General features: G+C 58.0%; 1 protein-coding gene across 9 annotated transcripts in view; it reads left to right on the top strand.

The window, feature by feature from the left end:
- ZNF710 (zinc finger protein 710) overlaps positions 1-20,362 on the top strand; it is a 62,288-nt gene extending 41,926 nt beyond the window's left edge. For 5 of the 9 annotated variants that reach the window (XM_070495119.1, XM_044761248.2, XM_044761255.2 and 2 more), the window contains 4 exons: positions 9,703-11,191; positions 13,247-13,438; positions 13,937-14,111; positions 17,678-20,362. In XM_070495119.1, coding sequence (XP_070351220.1) covers positions 9,731-11,191; positions 13,247-13,438; positions 13,937-14,111; positions 17,678-17,847 — 1,998 coding nt within the window. In that variant the 5' untranslated portion in view covers positions 9,703-9,730 and the 3' untranslated portion in view covers positions 17,848-20,362. Of the gene's footprint in view, positions 1-9,662; positions 11,192-13,246; positions 13,439-13,936; positions 14,112-17,677 lie in introns of all 9 variants that reach the window. The other 4 variants (XM_044761262.2, XM_070495109.1, XM_044761243.2 and 1 more) reach the window with 1 other exon arrangement.
- The last annotated feature ends 108 nt before the right edge of the window (positions 20,363-20,470 follow it).

The raw sequence follows: 20,470 nt of genomic DNA, 5'->3' as shown, positions 1-20,470 counted from the left end.
GTAAAAGGGAGCGAGAGACCAGAAGCAGAGGACAGAGGGGGATCTGGACCATACACTGCGATGAGGGGAGAGATGAAAGAGGAAAGAGAGATGGGAACGCAGGACCGAGCGGCAGAGAGGAGGATGGGGTTGCCACGGAAACGGAAGGAGGGGAGGAATGGAGGGAGAGGAAGACGGGATGGAGAAGCAGAGGGCTCGGTGCGGGAGGGGCCTGAGACGAGGCTCCGTGAGGAGGAAGGGAAGCCAGAGGGGCTCCCAGAATCAGGCCCCCCTGTGGGGAAACTGAGGTCAGCAGGGGAAGATGACAGGAACCCGGAAAGCTCATCCCCACCCAGAGCTGGCAGCGTGCAGACAGCTGGGCCTGGGCCCTGGGCTGACCCAGCTGGGGTCTGCTCCACCCAGCCTCACCTTCCACAGCTGTGGGATGGAAATGGCGCTCCCTCCCCAGAGGGCTGCGTGGAAACCTGGAAACGTGTGTGCTCATCACAGGGCCTGACCGAGGTCAAGCCCAGTCCATGCTCCTGGTGTTTCTTCATCTGTGGTTCTTATCTTTGTCCCGTGAACTTGTGAGCCCTAGTTTTGTTTGTTTTCCCCTGTTACATTCAGCTGGTCATCTTTGGGTCCAGCAGAATGTACTTGTTTGGGGTACAAACGTGCTTTTTGCTTCTGGAATTGCAGGAAACACACAGAGCCTTCCAGAAACATGAGGCCTGCTGTCCCTTCCCCTGGGAACAGGCACTGGTCCTGAAGCTCAGAGACAGGAAGTCCAGGCTGGGGGCGGGGGTTCCCACCTGGGGCTCAGTGAGGGGCCTCTTTTTTTTCTTTGCACTCAAATATGGGTCTTCTCAAAAAGGGCGACGATTCCTTCTCTGTGTGCACTCTGCTAGGAACACAGCGGCAAGCATACTGACAGGTTCTCCGCCCTGGCCTTGTGGAGTCTCTGATCTAACTGTGATGCCAGAGATTGAGCGAGCAATTATACACTTGAATCTATCATTAAACATGTGACAAGGTCCGAGAAGGAAAAGTATTGAACTTATCACTGCTTAGAGCTTGAGGGACCAGACGTGGTTGGGGAGAAGGGAGTCAGGGAAGCCTGCCTGAGGCAGTGATGCCCGAGTTGAAAGCTGAAGGATGAGGGACGAGGAAGAGTATTCCAGGCACGGGGAACAGCATGTGAAAAGGGTGTGCGTACAGGAAAGTCTGTTAAAGAAAATGACAAAAGCCTGCGTGGATGGAGGGGTATGAGTAAGGGGCCATTGGTGTGCTGTGAAGATGCCACGTAGGCAGAGACCAATTGAGCAAGCTCTTATAGGTCCTTGGTGAGGTGTCTGGACTGGCTGCAGACTGGCAGCCTGGTGGGGATCCTGGGTGGGGTGGCCGCCTTGTTTGACATGGATGGAAGGAAACACACCGGGAATCAAGGGCTCTCGGGTTAGTCCCCGTCGTGGGGTGTGAGCCTTGTGGCCTCAGTTTCCACATCTGTAAAATGACATTTGGGGACAGGAGGGTCCCCAAAGTTCCTTGAAGCCCTGCTGATGAGGATTCCAAGACCCACCTTGAGGGTACAAGCCAAAGTGGCCAGGGCGAGGGGCCTTAGGGAGGCCACTGTCCTGCTGTGGGAGAGCCCCGCTTCCCTCCTTTGTGATAAAGAAACAGACATGTCTGCCCCGGGGGGCATGTGAGGCGTCAGCTGGAGAATGCCAGGCCCACAGCTCCTGGGGACCAGGTCAGAGGGCCCGCATGGCTCCGTCCCGCCCCGGGGGCAGCTGCCCGGGTGCTGTGTGTGGCTCTGCGGGTGGCTGGCATTTGCCTGGGGAATGTGCGCAGCGGATGCCTGGTGAGTTTGGGCAGGCTCGTTTTTGCAAGGATCAGGGACCCACCCAACTTCCTCAGGACGCGGGGACAGCGAGGGCCCCTGAAGGGTCCAGGGCTCCTGGGACCCCTGAGGGTGCCTCAATCCTCCCCTGGGGGCGCCCCCGCTCCCTCAGGGCCTCTGCCTCCGGGCTTGTGCCCGACCCCACCTCTGCGTGTTCCTTGGGCTCTGCTCCTATCGTCGAGGGTGTGATGTTCGATGCTTGGCTGTGTTTCCAGGAGGGGAAGCTGTTTGGCCTGAGACACTCAGGGGTGTGGGGAGGCGCCGGCCTTAGGTCTGGGCTCAGCTCCTGTATGAACCGCCTTGGGGAGGACACGGGGGGCTGCATTGGGCAGCCCTGGGCTGGGGGTCCGGCAGCTGCCTTAGGGGAGGGGGAGGAAGGAGCCCACCTGGGGACGGTTTTCACAGTGTGGGGGGGCACGCTTAATTCACCCTCAAGGCCAGGTCACTATGAGAGTGCTCATCAGCTCTTACTAATTAATTCGGAAACTCAGAACCCTTTGGGGAGCTTTGGGGAATGGGATGCTAGGCCCCACACCCAGAGATTCTGGTTTGACTGGCCCGGGACGAGGCTCGGGCACTGGTCCTCTAATCAGACAGTGCCATTCGGACCCTGTGGAGCCAGGGCCAGTGGCCACTCTAGGGTAGCCAAGCCCTCCCAGGATGGGTCTAGGAGCCCCCAGGCCGGGGAGATCAGCGGGGGAAGGGCTCTCCCAAGAGGCCTTGCTGTGGGAGGGACTGTCCTGCCTGCAAGGGTGTCAGGTGTGAAGAGCTCAGAGCTCCTGGGCCCAGCCCCTGGGGACTCTGCCAGAGCAAGGCCCTTCTCTGTGCAGCCTGGAGGCCACCCCTGGCAGGGAGGCAGCACTGTCCTGGAGGGGAGGCAGGTCAAGGGGCAGAGAAGAGCAAACCTTGTGTAGACCTCTCAGGCAAGGCTTTCCCCGTGGGTCTCATTTGTCCCTTCATTCTGGGTCCATTGGCTTTTTCTCTTCCCCTGTCCCTACTCTGGTATCTTTCTCTCCTCTGCTGGACCCACTCTGTCCCCCTATAGACCCTGTCCTCTGGAGGGGACCGTCTGGTGGGGGAGATGACCCACAGTCAGATACAGTCATGAATCAACGTGACTGTGTCAGGTTCTCCAGAGAAACAGAACCCGGAGGACGCATATGCAGAGAAAGAGATTTATTTTAAGGGATTGGCTCACACAGTTGTGGGTACTGGCAAGTCCGAAGTCTGCAGGGCAGGCTGGCACCTCAGGCAGGATTGCTGTGAGACGGTCTTGAGGCAGAATTCTCTCTTCTCTGGGAAACCTCAGTTTTCCTCTCAAGGTTTCAGCTGATTGGATGAGCCTGTCCACAAGAAGGAGGGTAACTCGCTCCACTTAAAGTCAGCTGATTATAGATGTTAATCACGTCAACAAAATGGCTCACAGCAACGTCTAGATCAGTGTTTGACTCAATAACGGCACCACAGCCTAGCCCAGTCTGCACATACAATTAACCCCATGTTCTCAGGCTGTGAAAGAGGCCCTCACCCCGCCCCCGAGGCTGAGGAAGGTTTCCCAGGAGGCACTGCCTGCACTGAGTCCTAAAGGATGAAGGGATGTTCACCCAGTGCAGGGAAGGGCAAGTCCTAGAAGAGGAGCCTGTGCAAAGGCCCCGTGGTAGGAGATAGCTGTGTGTGTGTGTTTGTGTGTGTGGTGCAAAGCGACAGGAAGCCTTGATGGAGGGTCAGGCAGAGCCTGTCTGGGGCAGCCTTGGGCAGCCAGCTAAGGCATGGGAACTCCACCGTCTAGGCCGTGTGGCTGAGTGTGGGCTTCTGAGCCAGCAACCTGCATTCTAGTCCTTACTTTGCCAATGTCTCTGTGTGTGACCTTGGACCAGTCCCTTCCCTCCCTGGGCCTCAGTTTCCTTATCTATAAAAAGAAGTGGCTATGCATGGTGAGCATCAGGCCCTCGTGTGGTTTGTGGGTTAGTAGCTGTGTGTCAGTGGCCCAGCCACTCTGGCTCTTGGTGGCGGGGCTCAGCAAATCTGTCCACAGAGAAAAGGGGAAGCTGAGGCAGAGAGAGAATCCTGTAAGGAAGAGACTCACACCGTCCCCCCGGCCGCCCTGCCCGCACCCCTGACGCCCCATCGCGTTGGCCTCGCGCTGCCGAGTCGAGTGAGGCCCTGTGGGCCGGGAGAAGTGAGACTGTGGCAAGGAGCCCTGAGGTTTGCACAGGCTCCAGCTTTTGCTTTCGCTTCCTCTTCCTTCCCGGGGGTTTCCCTTTAAGGCTGCCTCGAGGAGGGCACAGAGGAAACAAAGAGGGTGGTTCTGCCGCACGTTGAAGTCCCAGGAGTGTTTCACAGCCCTGTGCACCCCTAGGACTTCCTTTCCCCTCCCTGGGCCCAGCTACCTGTCCCGCCCCACTCCAGGCTCAGCTTCTCCCCAACCCAAGGCCTGGGGCTCCCAGGGACACAAGGCTCACACACACATGCATGCACACACACACACCCCCCGCAACAGTACAGCTGCTGATGGGCAGAAAGATTCAGTTGCAGGACTGGAGACCACAGCCTCTGAGCCGCCTGGTGATTCAAGGCCAGCATGAAGGGCCCAGGGGCAACCTGTCCTCCCAGCCTATGCCCGGGGCCCCGAGGAGTCAGTGCTGGGGAGCAGGCTCTCAAAAATCGCCATTAAAGCAAGTCGACCACAGGATGTTTGGTGACATCCCAAGGCTGGGCTGGCAGAAGCCACAGCGCATTGCCATGTCTTCAGTTGGTTTTTGAGATGTCCCTGGGGGTGGGAGTGAGTCAAAGAATAGCCAGGTGGTCACCAAGTCCTGTTGGTTCTTTCTTCAAAATGACTCCTGTCCCGCCAGCCTCAAGGCAGCCCAGGCCTCGAGTGCCACCCACCAGAGCTCTGTCCCACCGTCTGTGTTCCAGGGACACTGGCCGCCTGTAGCTCCCCGACCCTCCCCTGAGAGCAGGGGTGTGAAAAGGGGGTCTTAGGGAGGGACCCTGGATGACAGGCAGGTAGGCCAAGGGCCTTGAGGGTTAACCTAGAGGTTAACCCACCCTTGAGGTTCCAAGAAGCCTCTTGTGCCCATTTTACAGATGAAGAAACTGAGATCCTGAGGGGTCAGGTGGCTTGCCCATAACAGGTCACTCGTTAATTCATTTGACAAGCTTGTGTCACTGTTCACAGGAACCCCAGTGGAGCAGTAGATGAAGTAACAGGGGAGGCCTCTGGGGGGCCCAGGTCCCTGCGCGGGTGGCACAGGCCTCCTTCTGGACCTCAGAGGATGAGACTTGGGTCCCTCCCCATGGGGGCTGGCCTAGCCCTCAGGCCCTAGAGCGGGTGATGCTGAGCCCTGGGAAATAGGCCAGCCCTGGGCTTCTGGTGTCACCGCACAGTCCCTCCTCTCTCTCTGCTCTCCTCCTTCCCCTCCCCCTCCTCTGCTTTTGTTTCTTGGCCTCCTCAGCCTCTCTCTCTCCCTCCCTTCTTCCCTCCCCTGTCTCATGGACTCCCCCTCCCCCTTCCCTGTCTCTTCATTTTCCTCCTCCCTCCCTTCCTCTCCCTCCCTCCCTCGCTCCCTGTCTCTCTCTGCTGTGGCCTCCCTTCCCCCCTCCACTCCCAGCACAAGTCTTTAAACTACAATCAGGCAGCTACTCTATTTCCCTGCCTTTGCCATTTCCTTTCTCTCCCCCTTGGGGACCGAGGGGGCCTGGCAGGAGGCCCATGCGTCCCTGCTGGTGGACGCCCCTCCCGAGCCCTGGAGAGCCCTGGAGAGCCCCGGGCAGTCTGAGCTCCCCTTCCTCTTGGACATTGTGGAGAGCTTTTGTTCTGAGACCCAAGCTCCAGGAGTAGGGAGAGGCCTTACCCTGGGGAGGGAGGGGCCTCAAGGGCCCCCCCCCCAGCAGATGACAAAAAGGGGCCTTGTTGGGGGGCACCCCAGCACACAGGTGGTGCGCACCTGGCAGGCTCTCCTCCTGCCCTGGGCAGCTCCATGCCAGGGCATAAAACAGGAGGGTTGGAGCTTGTGAGAAGGATCCAGAGGGGGCAGTAGAGCAAAACGATGGCCCAGAGGAGGAATAGTGATGCCGGGGTTGCAGAGCCTGGCTCGCCACTGCTCATTTCTCTGTGTGATAGACAGACAGAGCACGCATGCGAAATGCAGGTAAATTAGATTCCCTCCCTCGTCTTTCTCTTGGCCTCTGTCTCCACAAACAGAGCCCCTCCCTCCTACACACACACACGCACATGCACACGCACGCACGGCCTGCCTGGCCACCCTGCCCCAGGAACCGGGCAGCATGGACATGAGGCCCAGCCCACCCCATAAGCCCCATTAAAGGTGTGCTTACAGGGCACTGTGTGTCCCGGTCGGGCAGGTGGCATCCACTGTAACAGGGAGCAGGGGCCTGCCTGGCCAGCTGGCAGATCTGGATGAAGCCTTCAGGAAGAAGTGCTGTCTGAGTGGAGACCCAGGGGGCCCTCTGGCTGCCCTCTGGGGGTTCCAGTTCCCCAGTCTGGGTGGGCCCCTGGACCAGCCAGACAGGAACAGGCCTGAGGCCTCACATCGCAGTCTGCCCAGGGCCTGCCCACGCGCTCCCACTGGCTCCTCGTAATCTTGGGTGGGCAGGGGCACCTGTGAGCCAGGAGGCCAGGCCCAGAGCCAGGACGTGACCTCCCAGGTAGCATAGCCGAAGGAGCAGAGCAGGGCGACAGGGCCAGACAGGTCCAGGGGCAGGCCCAGCTCTGCCCCTGACTGACAGAGCACTCTTGACATGTCACTTAGACCCGTTTCCTGGGCTGTGAAATGGGGTGCACACCACACCCACCTGCACCCCCAGTGGGGTTGTTGTTAGGATTAAATGTCTCGCCTGGGACCTGTGAGCACTCAGTAAGAGGAAGCTGGCCCTTCCACCTGTCTGTGGTTCCTTGTTGGCACTCCCACGTCCCCCCAATTTGGGCATGCATCACACAGGGGCACGGACTCTGGGCAGGTCCCCTTTCAGTCCTCAGCACCAGAGTCAAAACCGCCCGCCTGTCCCCATAGGGAGGGCTCGCCAGGTAGCGGGGGGCAGGCTCGGCTTGCACCAGGGGTCCTGGTGTGATTGTCAGGAGTGGTCCCTTTCACGCTCAGGAGCTCCCTCCTAACAGGGATGGTAAATGCCCCTCCCTGCAGGGGACCACACCAGCCCTGTGCCCAGCTCCCACTGGCAGGCGCTGCCTGACTTCTCGTGGACTCCTCCACCGATGGAGCCATGTTCATGGTTCTTCGCTCCCCTTCCCTTGAGGTTTTGAGGAGGAGGTGGTGCCGGGTGTTGGGGCTCGGTTGGAACAGACAGGGAAGGGAACTAACATCCACACTGACAGCCTGACCTCATCTCCTCACTACACGCACTCGGGCACTGCGTACCCCTTCATAGAGACGAGGAAACTGAGGCTTGGGACACGGCGGGGCATGCGCCGAACCACAAGAGAGCAAAGCCTGGATTTGGACTCGGAATCCAGGGCTGAGTCCCTGGCATGGGCCCCACTGTTGAAGGCCAGTTTCTCCCCTCTGCTGGGCCTGCCTTTGGGGAAGTCCAGAAAAAATGCGGAGTTTGTTGTTTGTTCAAACCTGCAGCCGACACGAGGGCTGCTGCCGGGGGCTGCCGGCGCCGTGTCAGACAGGCCGCTGCGGCCAAGGCAGTGCTGCTTCCCACCGGGTGGCTGTGGTGGGCACAGCGGCCTCCTCTATGGCCTCCAGGTGGCAGGGACCCTGCCTCCTCCGCCCTGCACCTCCCAGCACAGGGCCTTGCCCATGGCGGTGATTCAGCAGATACTTCTCGCACAAATGAATGAATGGATGGATGGATGGACGGACGGACGGATGAATGAATGAGCTCTTGGTCCCCGGAGGATGTCTGCTGAATCACCCAAACCTTTGCTGAATTTGGGACCCCAGAATGGAGAACTGCCTCCGCTCTGTGGCTCTCATCAGAAACGGCCTCTTCCAAGATCGGGGCAGACATAATAACAGTGATTCCTCACTTGCCGAGGGCTTTAGAATTATCGGAGCCCCTTCACCCACGTCCTGTCCTCCGGGCTCTCACAGCCCTTCCATGGGGAGGTGTCTTCATCCCCATGTATTAGATGGGGAAACTGAGGCTCAGAAGTGACTTTGCTTAGTCATTTGTTAATGACAGGGCTGAGACTTGTGGCCAAGCTGGCTGACTCCCAGTTGAGTGCTCTTTCCAGTGGGTGGGTGGGCGTGGTCTCTGAGTCAGGTTTAGCCCCTCCAGCCTGTTCCAGATGGACTGGTGTCAGAGGTTCCATTCCATCTCACCCCTCCCCGAGAGCCCCACTTTCAGCTTAATAGTTTAATCTTTAGTGTCCCTTTCAAGGAGGCTGAATTCCTGTCTAGGGTATTTTATTTTTAGTCGGCTTCAGGAAGGGGAAGCTCCGCTGGGCTGTGGGGGAAGGGAGACACCAGGCCGGGCGCCGGTTTCCTGAGGAAGGGCCGCCGCCGCCAGGCCATGTGCCTGACCCCGGTCCTGGGAGGAAAGCAGGCGAGGCGGGCAGGAGCCACCCCAGTAATGTCTTTCCTCTTCTCCGTGGAGCGCCTCTGACATGCGGGGCGCTGAGCTGGGGGCGGGGGTCCAATCACAAGGAGTGTCCGAGGCCAGGGAGGAGGCCCTCCCACATCCGGGATGCACTGCTCCCTGGGCCACCAAAGTCCTGGGGAGGCCCTGAACAGGTGGAGTTTGGGAGAAGCCTGGGAGGCTGGTGGGAGGAGCCAGGAGCTCAGTGGGGTGGGGGACCCGGCAGCATGTGAAGGCCAGGCTGCAGAGCTCACAGGCACAGCTGTAGCCCCGAGAAAGGCAGGAAACACCCGGGGTCTGGACCTGGGCAGGTGGGCACATTGGCTCTTTTAGAAGAAGTGGTTAGATCAGAGAGCGTGACCATGAACCTGGGATCCGGTTTTAGCATTCGTTTCCCAACAGTTGTCTCAGACATGTTAGCCATCACAGAGCCCTTCTTTCCAATCAGATCTTACCTAGAATTCCAGTACAAATCAGATAAAAGCTATGTTTTTCCCATCAGTATAAATTTAAATATTTAAATTATAACGTTTAGCTCATCAAGAACAATGACCTGTGGTGACCACCACAGACGTTTAGCATCAGGCTGACAGGTGGGGAGTGCCCTCTGAGATTGGCCTCACCACCTAGTTTATTTTTTTGCATTGCCTTGTTTTTGCCCGGTATATATATATATTTTTTTTTTTTTTTAAAACCAAACACCTCGTTTATATGGCTAAGCCGTCGCAGATGGTGACAGTTGGTTAACACCTCACCGTACAGTCTCAAGGTCTGTGCAAAATTAATTACCTTGGCAACAAAGCCAGCAGGGCAACTGAATGTGTAGGAATGCAGTCTATATTACATTTAAGTAGATGGGTTTTCTAAAATAGGTTTTTAAAAATAGAAGAATATTTTTTGCGACACTGAATCCGAATTTTGAGGCACTCCTGAAGGATGCGAGGAACATAGTTTGAGAACCACTGATGAGACCCACCCTCCCTGCCTTACAGATGGGAAGACTGAGGCCAGCCGCGGGGGGCCGGGGGGGGGGTGCCGGCAGGGCTTACTCCGGATCCCTAGGAGATAGAGATGGTCAGATTCACAGAGGGTGTCCTTGCTCCGCGTAATTAGCGTGTCCTGTTCCCAAGGCAGGAGTAGAAAGCGGTCAGGGACAGACACCGGAAGTCGCCGAGCCCTTGCTGAATGTGTGTCTGTCTGTGGTCTGTCTGTGCAGTGCCGAGCAGCCGTAGTGACGTTCCCTTCTGCTCCCACAGCGATGCCCTCCTAGCCAGCCGCCGAGGGATGGAGGGCTTCATGGACTCAGGGACACAGACGGATGCCGTGGTGGTGCTGTCCTTGGCTCAGGCTGCCGTGCTGGGCCTGGTCTCGGAAAATGAGCTCTTCGGAGCCACCATAAGCGCCGAAGCCTTCTACCCGGACCTGGGGCCTGAGCTGTCCGGGGCGGCTGTCGGGGAGCCCAGGACCCCGGGCCCCGACGTCTACCAGCTGGCCTGCAACGGGCGCGCCCTGGAGGAGCCGGCGGAGGAGGAGGTGCTGGAGGTGGAGGCAGCCTTCGAGAAGCACACCCGGCGGAAGACGCGGCCGCCCGTGCGCCTGGTGCCCAAGGTCAAGTTCGAGAAGGTGGAGGAGGAGGAGGAGCAGGAGGTGTACGAGGTGTCCGTGCCCGGCGATGACAAGGATGCGGGCCCCGCGGAGGCTCCCGCGCAGGCGGCCGGGGGCGGCTGCGAGGCCCTGGTGCAGAGCAGCGCAGTCAAGATGATCGACCTGAGCGCCTTCAGCCGCAAGCCCCGGCCGCCGCGGCCTCCCGCCCGAGCACCCCGGCCCGAACTAGCCGCCGCCGCCTACGAGCCCCACTTCCCCGAGCCGGCGCGCCACGGCTTCCCCGAGCCCGGCGTGGCGCTGCCCGGGCCCGAGGCCTTGCCGTCAGATTGCGGCTTCGAGCCGGCGCCCCTGGCCCCGCTGAGCGACCCCGAGGCTCCCGCCATGGAGTCCCCGGAGCCCGTGAAGCCGGAGCAGGGCTTCGTGTGGCAGGAACCGGCCGAGTTCGAGGCGGACGCGGCAGGCTCGACGGCCGAGCGCCACAAGAAGGCCCAGCTGGACCGGCTGGACATCAACGTGCAGATCGACGACTCCTACCTGGTGGAGGCGGGCGACCGCCAGAAGCGCTGGCAGTGCCGCATGTGCGAGAAGTCCTACACGTCCAAGTACAACCTAGTGACGCACATCCTGGGCCACAACGGCATCAAGCCGCACTCGTGCCCGCACTGCAGCAAGCTCTTCAAGCAGCCCAGCCACCTGCAGACGCACCTGCTCACGCACCAGGGCACGCGGCCCCACAAGTGCCAGGTGTGCCAGAAGGCCTTCACGCAGACCAGCCACCTCAAGCGCCACATGCTGCTGCACTCTGAGGTCAAGCCCTACAGCTGCCACTTCTGCGGCCGTGGCTTTGCCTACCCCAGCGAGCTGAAGGCCCACGAGGTGAAGCACGAGAGCGGCCGCTGCCACGTCTGCGTCGAGTGTGGCCTGGACTTCTCCACCCTGACCCAGCTCAAGCGCCACCTGGCCTCCCACCAGGGCCCCACCCTCTACCAGTGCCTCGAGTGCGACAAGTCCTTCCACTACCGCAGTCAGCTGCAGAACCACATGCTCAAGCACCAGAACGTGCGGCCCTTCGTGTGCACGGAGTGCGGCATGGAGTTCAGCCAGATCCACCACCTCAAGCAGCACTCACTCACCCACAAGGTAAGGCCTCCTCCCGCGGGGCCCTGGCCCGCAGGGGCTCCTCCATGGGGGCGCTGCCTTCTCCTCCTCCAGCCTTTCATCCAGTGCTTCCCGAAGGACCAGATGAGATCACTGAGGTGGTAACATACATGGTACACGGAGGAACATTTACTTTTACAGTTACGTATTTATTTTGATGAGCATTAGGAAAAAATATAATTGAAGGTAGCTTTTGAAATAGTAAAACCTTACTTGTTTAAGAAACCTTTTGAGGGAAATGTTTGCGGAATGCTGGCAGGCCCCAAGGAACACAGTTGGAGAACCACTGAAGTCACCTACCCTCCCTGCTTTATAGATGGGAGGACCGAGGCCGGGATGCCACGGGGAGACAGATGAGATGGTCAGAAGTCCAGAGGGCTTCCTTTGCTCCTCCTAACTATAAACGCCTCTCACAACCTGTGACTTCCCTTTAAGAAAAAGCTGAATATATTTCCTTTTTAAAGGGAATAAATGTAAGGAAAAATGTTTGTTATGGAAAAGTCCGATTCGGTCTGGAATATGGCTAAACCCGGCAAAACGGTCTGTGGTGATGGAAAATTGAACAACACTGTTCTGCTCGCTCTCGGGTCCCACAGTCGCCCTCTGGCGCTCGGCCTGGCTGTGGTTTCTACCCGAAATCCAACCCACTTCACGCTTTGAAGCCGAGTGTGCAGAGCCTCCTCTCTCCGTTATGGCAGCCTTAGAGATGCTCCAGGTCAAACTGTGTCCTTCCCTCTCCCGGTGGACCCTACAGTGAGCGGGGGAGTAGCAGCGTGCCAGGCCAAGCCTGCAGCCTTCCCCAGCCCTGGGAACTTTTTCCGCTAGAGCAGAGATGATGTGTAGGTTTCATTGCAGGTGCTCCTGCAGTCACCTGGTGTAGCTGCCTAGAGTGTGATGTTAAGAAGGATTCTGAGGCCGAACCTGGGGCTGGCTGGAAACCAGAGGATTGATTATTAATGCCTGCAGGGGTGAGCGTGGAGAGTGACAAGTACATGTGCTGTAGACCTGCCATCTTTCTTCTCTACTAGGGAACTTAAAAATCCCTGCAAGCCCACAAGCTGTTGAAAGATAAGTGAGACTGTGAAGAAAAGCTGAAAGCAAAAGTCAAAGGCTAATAAAATTGAAAACGTCCCTGCCCTCAGCCTAAATGTGTACAGTGTGCATAGCATGCGCTTACAGAGTAAGCTCCCAAAGGGCAGGGCCCCCTGGTGGTCATTCACATCCTCCATGTGTCCAGTGAGTGTACAAGACGTGTGGCCCGTCTGCTAAGAGAAACTGACGTGGAAACCATTAGGTTGTAATACGAGACTTTGCACCAAGAGAGCCATGGGGACAGCGGCTGTGACCACAGAAACGTGTCTGTCCCACTGGGGTTCTACTGAACTATCCAGCAAAGAGATGAGCCCGCAGCTTGTGCCCTAACTCTCCTCCCCAGACGATGAATTGGACCCTCTGTGCCCAGCACCTCTCCTGCTCGGGGCTCACCTCCATGGAGAAGCGTGCTGACAGTCCAAACCAGAGGGTTCTCCCCGGAGTCTTTGTCTCCGGGGGCGCTGTCCCAAACTTCATCGATGATAAGAATCACCTGGGGCCATGTTGGGATTGCAATTCCCTGGGCCCACTGAGTGGGAGTCTCCAGGGAGCGCCTGAGCGGCTATGCGGTCAAGAGCTGCAGGTGGTTCTTATCACCAGGGGGCTTGGAAAGTGCTCAGGGGTCAGTGGATGGGCTCTGGTGAATGAATGAATGACCTGTGTGGACACCTGCCCTGGTGGGCAGGAGACAGCAGGTATGTGGGTAGGACCAATAAGACCCAGCCAATCTCTACCTATTACTGGAAGGCTTCCTGGAGTAAGCGGTCCTGCCCCTAAGTGGACATGCTCCCAGTGCTTTTAATTAAGTGGTCCCTGTTCAGAACCCTCCAGGAAGTCATTTCCCAGAACTGCGCACACTCTGACGCTGCGGTCCCTACGCACACACTTCCAGAGGCCGTGCCCGTTGCGTGCCTCTGACCATCCTCCCCCCTCCCTCCCCCGCAGGGCGTGAAGGAGTTCAAGTGCGAGGTGTGCGGCCGGGAGTTCACCCTGCAGGCCAACATGAAGCGGCACATGCTGATCCACACCAGCGTCCGGCCATACCAGTGCCACATCTGCTTCAAGACCTTCGTGCAGAAGCAAACCCTCAAGACCCACATGATTGTCCACTCGCCCGTGAAGCCATTCAAATGCAAGGTACCAGGCCGCGGGGCCCGAGGCGGGACTTCCCCACGGGCGGCCTCCGGTCAGCTGGACTGCAGCGGCTGAGACCCACCGAGAGCCGGCCTGGGCTGAGTGAAACCGCCTGGGCTTTGGGGGCTGGAGTGGACAGTGGGGGATTCAGGTCCCACAAGCTGCTGAAGTTGTGTTTTTTCAGAGTTTCAGGGGTGGTGACGGTCGCAGTGCAGCCACAGGGAAAGAGCCCAGGCCTGGCACTCAGTGCAGTCAGAGAGCTGAGCCCTGGGTTTCTGATATCTCCAGCTCAGAGGGAGTGGGGCAGACCCAGAGGAATGGTGGCCAGCAAGGGGTGGTTTGGTTCTCAGCCTCTTGGGCCTCTGGTGTCACATAGGAAAGGACAAGGCGAGCGCCGTCCATAGCGAACGGGCCTCCAGCCCAGCCATGGAGTGGGAGTGGGCTGGGGTTTGGGGAGGCCGGGCTCCGCACAGGCTGAAGGTGCTGGCTGGTGTGTTCCAGGTGTGCGGGAAGTCCTTCAACCGCATGTACAACCTGCTGGGCCACATGCACCTGCACGCGGGCAGCAAGCCCTTCAAGTGCCCCTACTGCTCCAGCAAGTTTAACCTCAAGGGCAACCTGAGCCGGCACATGAAGGTCAAGCACGGCGTCATGGACATCGGCCTGGACAGCCAAGGTGGGTGGGCCATGCGCAGTGGATGGAGCAGGAGCAGTACCATCATGGGACACTCAGGAGCCTCCTGTCCGGTCAGGGGGGTGGGGAGGCTGGCCAGGCCTGACACCTCCTTGGGGTGGGCTCAGGTCTGGGGAGGGGGCACCTGGGAGGGCCGTCATGGTGATAATGAGAGGATACTTGTGTATCCTTCAAAGGACTTAAGTGAGTTCACATAAACAATAATAATAAAATAACTACTAACATTTATTGAGTGCTAACTGTGTGCCAGGCCTTTATTAACTCATAGGACCCTCACAGAGGTCGGCCCTTTCATTATCCCCACTCTACTGATGCAGAAACTGAAAGTCAGGAGTTAGGTAACTCACACTAGACTGCAACACACAGGAGGTGACGGACACTTCATCTCATTACTACGAGATGACATTTAAAATAAATGGATGGGAAAGAAAGTAACAAAAGGGAAAATGACAACTGGAAAGATAAGGGAGAGCCAGGTAAGGTCACAATTCCAAGTGTACCATGGGAGGTCCTATGGACATGCAGAGGGGAGCTGTGAGCTTCCCAGCAGCCAAGGCAAAGAGTGTAACACAGTCAGTCACACTCCTCATAGTGCCTGCCAAAGAGAACGTAATGCGCATACTCGAGAGGGTCCCCACCTCTACAGTCGGTCGGTTTCATGGGCTGTTATAACATCCCTAAGTGTCGGTGACAGCCTCTCCCCGCGACATTCATCAGTAGTGGAAGAACTTTAGCCTCTCTGGCCTTATTGTGAGGAGGAGCCCACGGCACTTCAGGAAGGCTCCTTGTACAGTCTGCTGCTCTTTGACTTTCTGATGCTCCTTCTCAGACAAACTAGCTGGGGATGGGCCTCACCAATAACCGGGGAGCTGACCTGCCCTTAGGAGATTACTCACTAACAGTCGATCAGTTGTCAGGGGCTGGCTGCAATCGCCCTGATTGGGTTCTGCAGCAGCTGACGAGTAATGGCCTGGGTTTTCTGGCAGAAACAGGTCTGCTCAGTTTTCTGTTCTCGTGGGTGAGGATGAAACCCTGTTGGCTGCTCATCCATGCTCTCTGTAGCCCCTTCCTATTCTAAATGCGGTACAAGAACCAGCAGCGTTGGCATCCCCTGGGATCTCGCTGGAACTGCAGACTCAGCCTCCCCTAGACCTGCTGAATCAGAGTCTGATTCCAGAAAGATCCCAGGTGACGTGTGTGCACAGTGACGTTTGAGAAGCGTGGAGCTAGAAGGCGGTTTGCAAACTTCAGTGTGCATCGGAATAATGAGGAGTCTTGTTAAATTGCTGGACCTCCCCCCCCAACCCCCCCTGCCCCCAGCTTCTGAGTCTGTGGGTCTGCGGTGGGGTGGGTAAGAATTTGCATTTCCGACAAGTTCCCAGATCGTCCGGAAGCTGCTGGTCAGCGGCCTCACTTTGAGACCCTTTGATCTAGACGCTGGAGGACTGGTTCTCAGACTTGGCAGCACATGGGGAATTTTTTAAAATGCTGACGCCTCAGTCTCGACCCCAGAGATCTGGATGTAACTGATTTGGCACGCAGCCCCGGATCAGGACTTTTCAGCGCTTTAGGTAATTCTATGTGCCGTAGAGTTGGCACACCTAGAGCCGCTCCTCTAGCGGACCCGCCATATCTCGAACCCCGCGGAGAGACCAGAGCAGAGCCCGTGCTCCTGGGGGTGGGTAAGGCGCAGGCTCTTTCCATCTCAGGGCAGGAGGGGGATGTCTTCTTCTCCTGAGCCAGATGACAGAGAGGAAAGCGGGGATGGTGCTGGAACAGCTGGGACCCGAGTCCGCCTGCCTCTTGCGTGTAAGCTTGATCTGAGAAGCCCAGGCTGACGCTTATGCAGGAGGAAGGCCGTGTACACTCTAGATGGAACCACCTAATAAACTCCGGGACTGTCACGTGGGAGGTGGGTCGATGTCCTTGTAAAAAATGGTACAGACTATTTCCTGGGGTCAGCTGGACAGGACCAATAGAGTCAATGAAGAAACAAAGCAGGGTAACAGAGATCCAGAAGTTTTCCCCAGGGTGCTCCATTTAGCTTGTTTTTAATCAGCTGCATGATATGAGGGTCTGGCACTTGGCTTGGAGGAAGAGGCGCCTAGGGTCTATAAGATTTGAGACCATTGGCCTTGTTTTCTTGTCAGGAAGACTCACAGTGTGTCAGATGCTCTGGGCACAAGTAATAGACACCCCATTCAGACTGCCTTAAATAATAAGGTAACAGACTTAAGAAATGACTTGAAGTCCAGGCCATTTTCTGGGTCTGATTCAGCCCCTCACCAGTGAGATCAGGTTGAGGCTCCCTCTGTCTCTCCACAGCATTAGCTGTGATCTTCCTCATGGTCACAAGATGGCTGCCAGTGGCCTGCAGAGCAATGTGCTTCCTTGTTCTCATCCAGTGGGAGAATAAGAGCCTATTCTTTGCTCTGTGAAACCAATGAGAGCATTCTGAGAACTCACCAGCAGGCCTTTCTTCATGGTTCATTGGCCAGAACTGGGTCCCATTCCTATTCCCGACCCACTTAGTGGCAAGAAGTGGGATTACCCTCAGACCAGTGGGTCTCAATTGCAGATGAGTTTGCCCCCCGCTGGGCTGAGTCTGCAGCTTGCCAGAACACATCGCATCTAGGTGGACCGGGGCAGAACGCATGTCGGGGCTCAGCCACAGCCCCTGCCAGCCAGCCTCCCAGGGTCCCCAGACAGGACCGGGCCCCCTCCCTCTGTGAGTCATTGGAAAACAGCCCTAGGCCACCTCCATGGCGTTTTCCCTCTGGCTTTGTTCTAACACTAAGAGCTTTACAACAGGATTTTTATTTGATAAAATCACAAGAAGCCTCTTAGAGTTCTTGCCTCGTGCATCTTTCTTAACCTACCTCAGTGTGCGTGCGTCCTTGGAGAGCGAGGCCCGAGGAGAGCACTGGGTAGGACCGGTTCAAAGCACTAATGCTGGCAGGAGGTCAGAGAACCAGCTCCCTCCGGCCATCGGAGGCAAAGCAGCACAGCGGATCAAAACGACAGCACTTGCTGGGTGCCCTTTGGCAAGCTGATTAACCTCTCTGAACTTCCTTTTGCTCTGCTCCGGGGGGTTGCTGCGAGCATGCAGGGATCCTGTGTGTGAAGGGCCTAGCACTCAGTAGGTACTCAATGAGTGGCATCACAGAGACATGACGTAGAGAGGCAGGCTTTCATGCGGCAAATGACTACGGGTCGTAGGACGAATGGGAGACATTGCAGAGAGGACAGAACTTGGGCTCAGTGACTTAGGAGGGCAATAGAAGCCTGACTCAAAGAAGAGTTCAAGGCTGGGCCTGTGCCCGCCCCGCGCCACACACAGCTTCAGGGTTCAGCTCTAGTGACCCATCCAAGGAACCACAGGAGCCTTGGGGCCTCCCCGAGCAGGAAGGCCAAGAGGCAGCTGAGAATCCTCTAGAAGCGATGCCCGGGAAGTCTTTTCTTCAGAAAGGCCATCTGCTTCCCATGTGGGAGTGGCTGGCTCTGCCCACTGGGCGGCTTCCGGGCCTGACTGCGCCCCTCTCTTGCAGACCCCATGATGGAGCTGACGGGCACCGACCCATCGGAGCTCGACAGCCAGCAGGAAATGGAGGACTTCGAGGAGAACGCCTACGCCTACGCGGGCGTGGACGGCGGCGCCGAGGCCAGCGTCCTCACCGAACAGGCCATGAAGGAGATGGCCTACTACAACGTGCTATAGCACAAGCTGGGCTGCCCGAAGCCGGCGAGGCGCGCCGGGGCGTGGGGGTGAGACCACGTGCTGCGGGCTGCCCCGCCCGCGGCGAGAAACAAGCTACTGCCCCACTGCCCTGAGCCCTGCCCGCCTGCCCAGCCGTTTGCACCACTAGGGACATCTAGACCAAATGGAGACTGTACTACTGGCCTCAGCTGTGAACCGGGCCTGGGCCCCAGGCGCTCCAGGGAAGGAAGAATGACACAGGAGGCCCGGTCTGGGTCTCCGTGGCCTGCTGCTGTGGGCAGATGGGAGAGATGCTGATGGGGGCCACTTGGGGACAAGTGACAAGGGCACAGGTTCTCAGGTCTCTCCGGGCCCAGCAGAGCTGGGGCAGCCAGTGTGGGCAGGGCCTTCCTGCCGGCTCCTCAGGGTCCCGACGCTGGGGCAAGAGATCGTTGAGCCATGCCTTGTTCCTCCTCTGCACCGATGCCTGCCTCTCAGGATGTCTGAGCCCCTGTGCTGGTCAGCACTGCCCCGCACCCCCACCGGCCCCTGGGCTCCGAAAAGCCCCGGCCCCAGAGCCCCCGCCCCCGTCCTCAGCCAGCCAGGTGGCGCCCTCTGCCTTCTACCTCCTGGTGCCTCCCGCACCCTCCTCGAGCCAGGTGTGCATGCACCCCAGTCCTGGCCTTAGGAGAGCGGGGTACAGCCCAGCCCCCAGCTAACACCCTCTCCAGTCAACTCCCAGAAGGCCCCCGTCTTACAGCCCTGTTTGGAAGTAGGTGTCCCTAATGTGGATTTCAACAAATGTCATCCAGTTCTGTCTTGAACTGGGGCACCACACCAGGGTCCCCCAAAGTGAACAAAGCCGGGATGCGCCTTGCATCAGGCACGCGCTAATAACACAGACAGAGGACCCTGAGTGAGGGGCCGGGCACAGTGAAGGGATCATGAGGGGCTATCCTCAGAGGAGGCCGAAGACCACCTGTATGCGGGGAGGGGGGCTGGAGTATTTTCTTAAAACAAGTATCCATTTTGAGGACGGGACAGCCAAGAGTCAGCAGGCTCCCCGGGAAGAGCAACATATATAAAAAGGAAAATGAAAACCATAGAGAAAACAATTTTTTTGAGCAATGGGGTTATTTTGAAGGTAATTTATTTTTTCTCCCTTCCAATTCTGTGTCACCTATTATCTTTTCTGACGGAGATCATTTTCTTTTCCCCAGCGGAAGCTTGCTTGTGTGCTGTGCGTGCTTTGTGCCTCCCCCACCCAGAGCGGCCTGGCCAGGCAGGACGCGGGCCTGGAGGGGCAGCTGCTAGCAGGAAGCCTCAGGCGGCCAGGGCGGGAGGCCAGAGAGGCAGGGCTGAGCGGGCCCTCCCCCTACCCTCCAAGCCCCTCTTGCTGATGACCCTCTGCATCACCCCTGCAGTGGCCAGGGCCGCTCCATCCTGCTCAGCCAGCGGCTCGCTCCCTCGCTTGCCCACTCATTGCCTCTGTCCCCACACCAGCTCCTGTCCCTGGAACCCCAGACAGGCCCAAGGCAGTGAAATAGCACATTCAGGAATGCCAGGGCACCCAGACTCCTGCCCGCTCACCTCCTGAGGCCTCAGAGGGGAGGGGCAGGCAGGGCCGTCCCCAAAGGCACAGAAGGAGGTGAAGCCACCAGCTTCAACCCAGAAACCAGGCAGCGGGGGCGGAACAGCCAGGGGTGGGATAACCAGTTTGAAATACAGCTACCCCCCCAGGCTGTGTCCTTAGTGAAGGACCAAGCTAGGCCTCAGGGTGGCCGGGATCAGGTCTGAGGGGGAGCACAAGGGGCCTCTTCCTTCTCTGCTGGAGTTGGTGTGAAGCAGCAAACAAGAGGGCTGGGGGCTCACGGGAGCCTCTTCCCAAGTGTGGCTCTCCAGACCCCGAGGCCCCCCGGCCTCCCAGGTGCCCGCCATGATGACCCTCAGGTGGCAGTGACGCCGTCACTGTAGAAAACATTTTCTCCTGCTGAGCAGAAGCATCGTCCCCTGCAAACTACCTCTTCCCACAACGTCTTTGTCCCCTGGTACCAAAAAGAACCCTGTACCTCCACCCCTTCCTCCTCCTCTTTCCTGCCAGCCCAGTGGCCTTGGTCTTGGCAACCCACGGGAGAAGGTCTGGCCCCCAGGGTGGGGCTTTCCTCCCCCCCCACACCCCGCCCCGCCAGCAGCGCGGCCCTCTGCGAGGTTCCATACTTGAACGCCCCCCTGCCCTGTGCCTTGGACCTGGGCAAAACTTCGAGAAGGAAGCAGCACAACTCACGACTTGAGCCGGGGGGTGGTCTCGGCAAGGCTCCCGTCCTCACTCCTGCCCGACCTTTTCGAGAGAGGCGCACGCGGCCTCTTGGGTGACTTGGAAACTCCTGGACGAATTCCATTCTAACTTATTTTGACATGTATACAAACCAACTGTTTAGAAATTCCACTTGTGCAAAGCCCTACTGTGTTTTTACGTTCCTGTTTAAAAAGAGAAGTTTACTTAGCAATAATTATAAATAAATGGATATTCTTTAGTGAGGTGACTGCGGGTGCTTCTTCCCATGGTTCTTGGGGACGAGATCCTCACCCCTCCCCCGGAATAAACTGTCGGTAAGGCTTCCCAGCCCCACACAGCGGGGCATCA

The sequence above is a fragment of the Equus asinus genome, chromosome 2, assembly GCF_041296235.1.
Source record: "Equus asinus isolate D_3611 breed Donkey chromosome 2, EquAss-T2T_v2, whole genome shotgun sequence".
In the NCBI taxonomy this organism is placed as follows: domain Eukaryota; kingdom Metazoa; phylum Chordata; class Mammalia; order Perissodactyla; family Equidae; genus Equus; species Equus asinus.
Note: the sequence above shows the minus strand (reverse complement) of the source record. Positions and strands in the feature narration are given on the sequence as shown.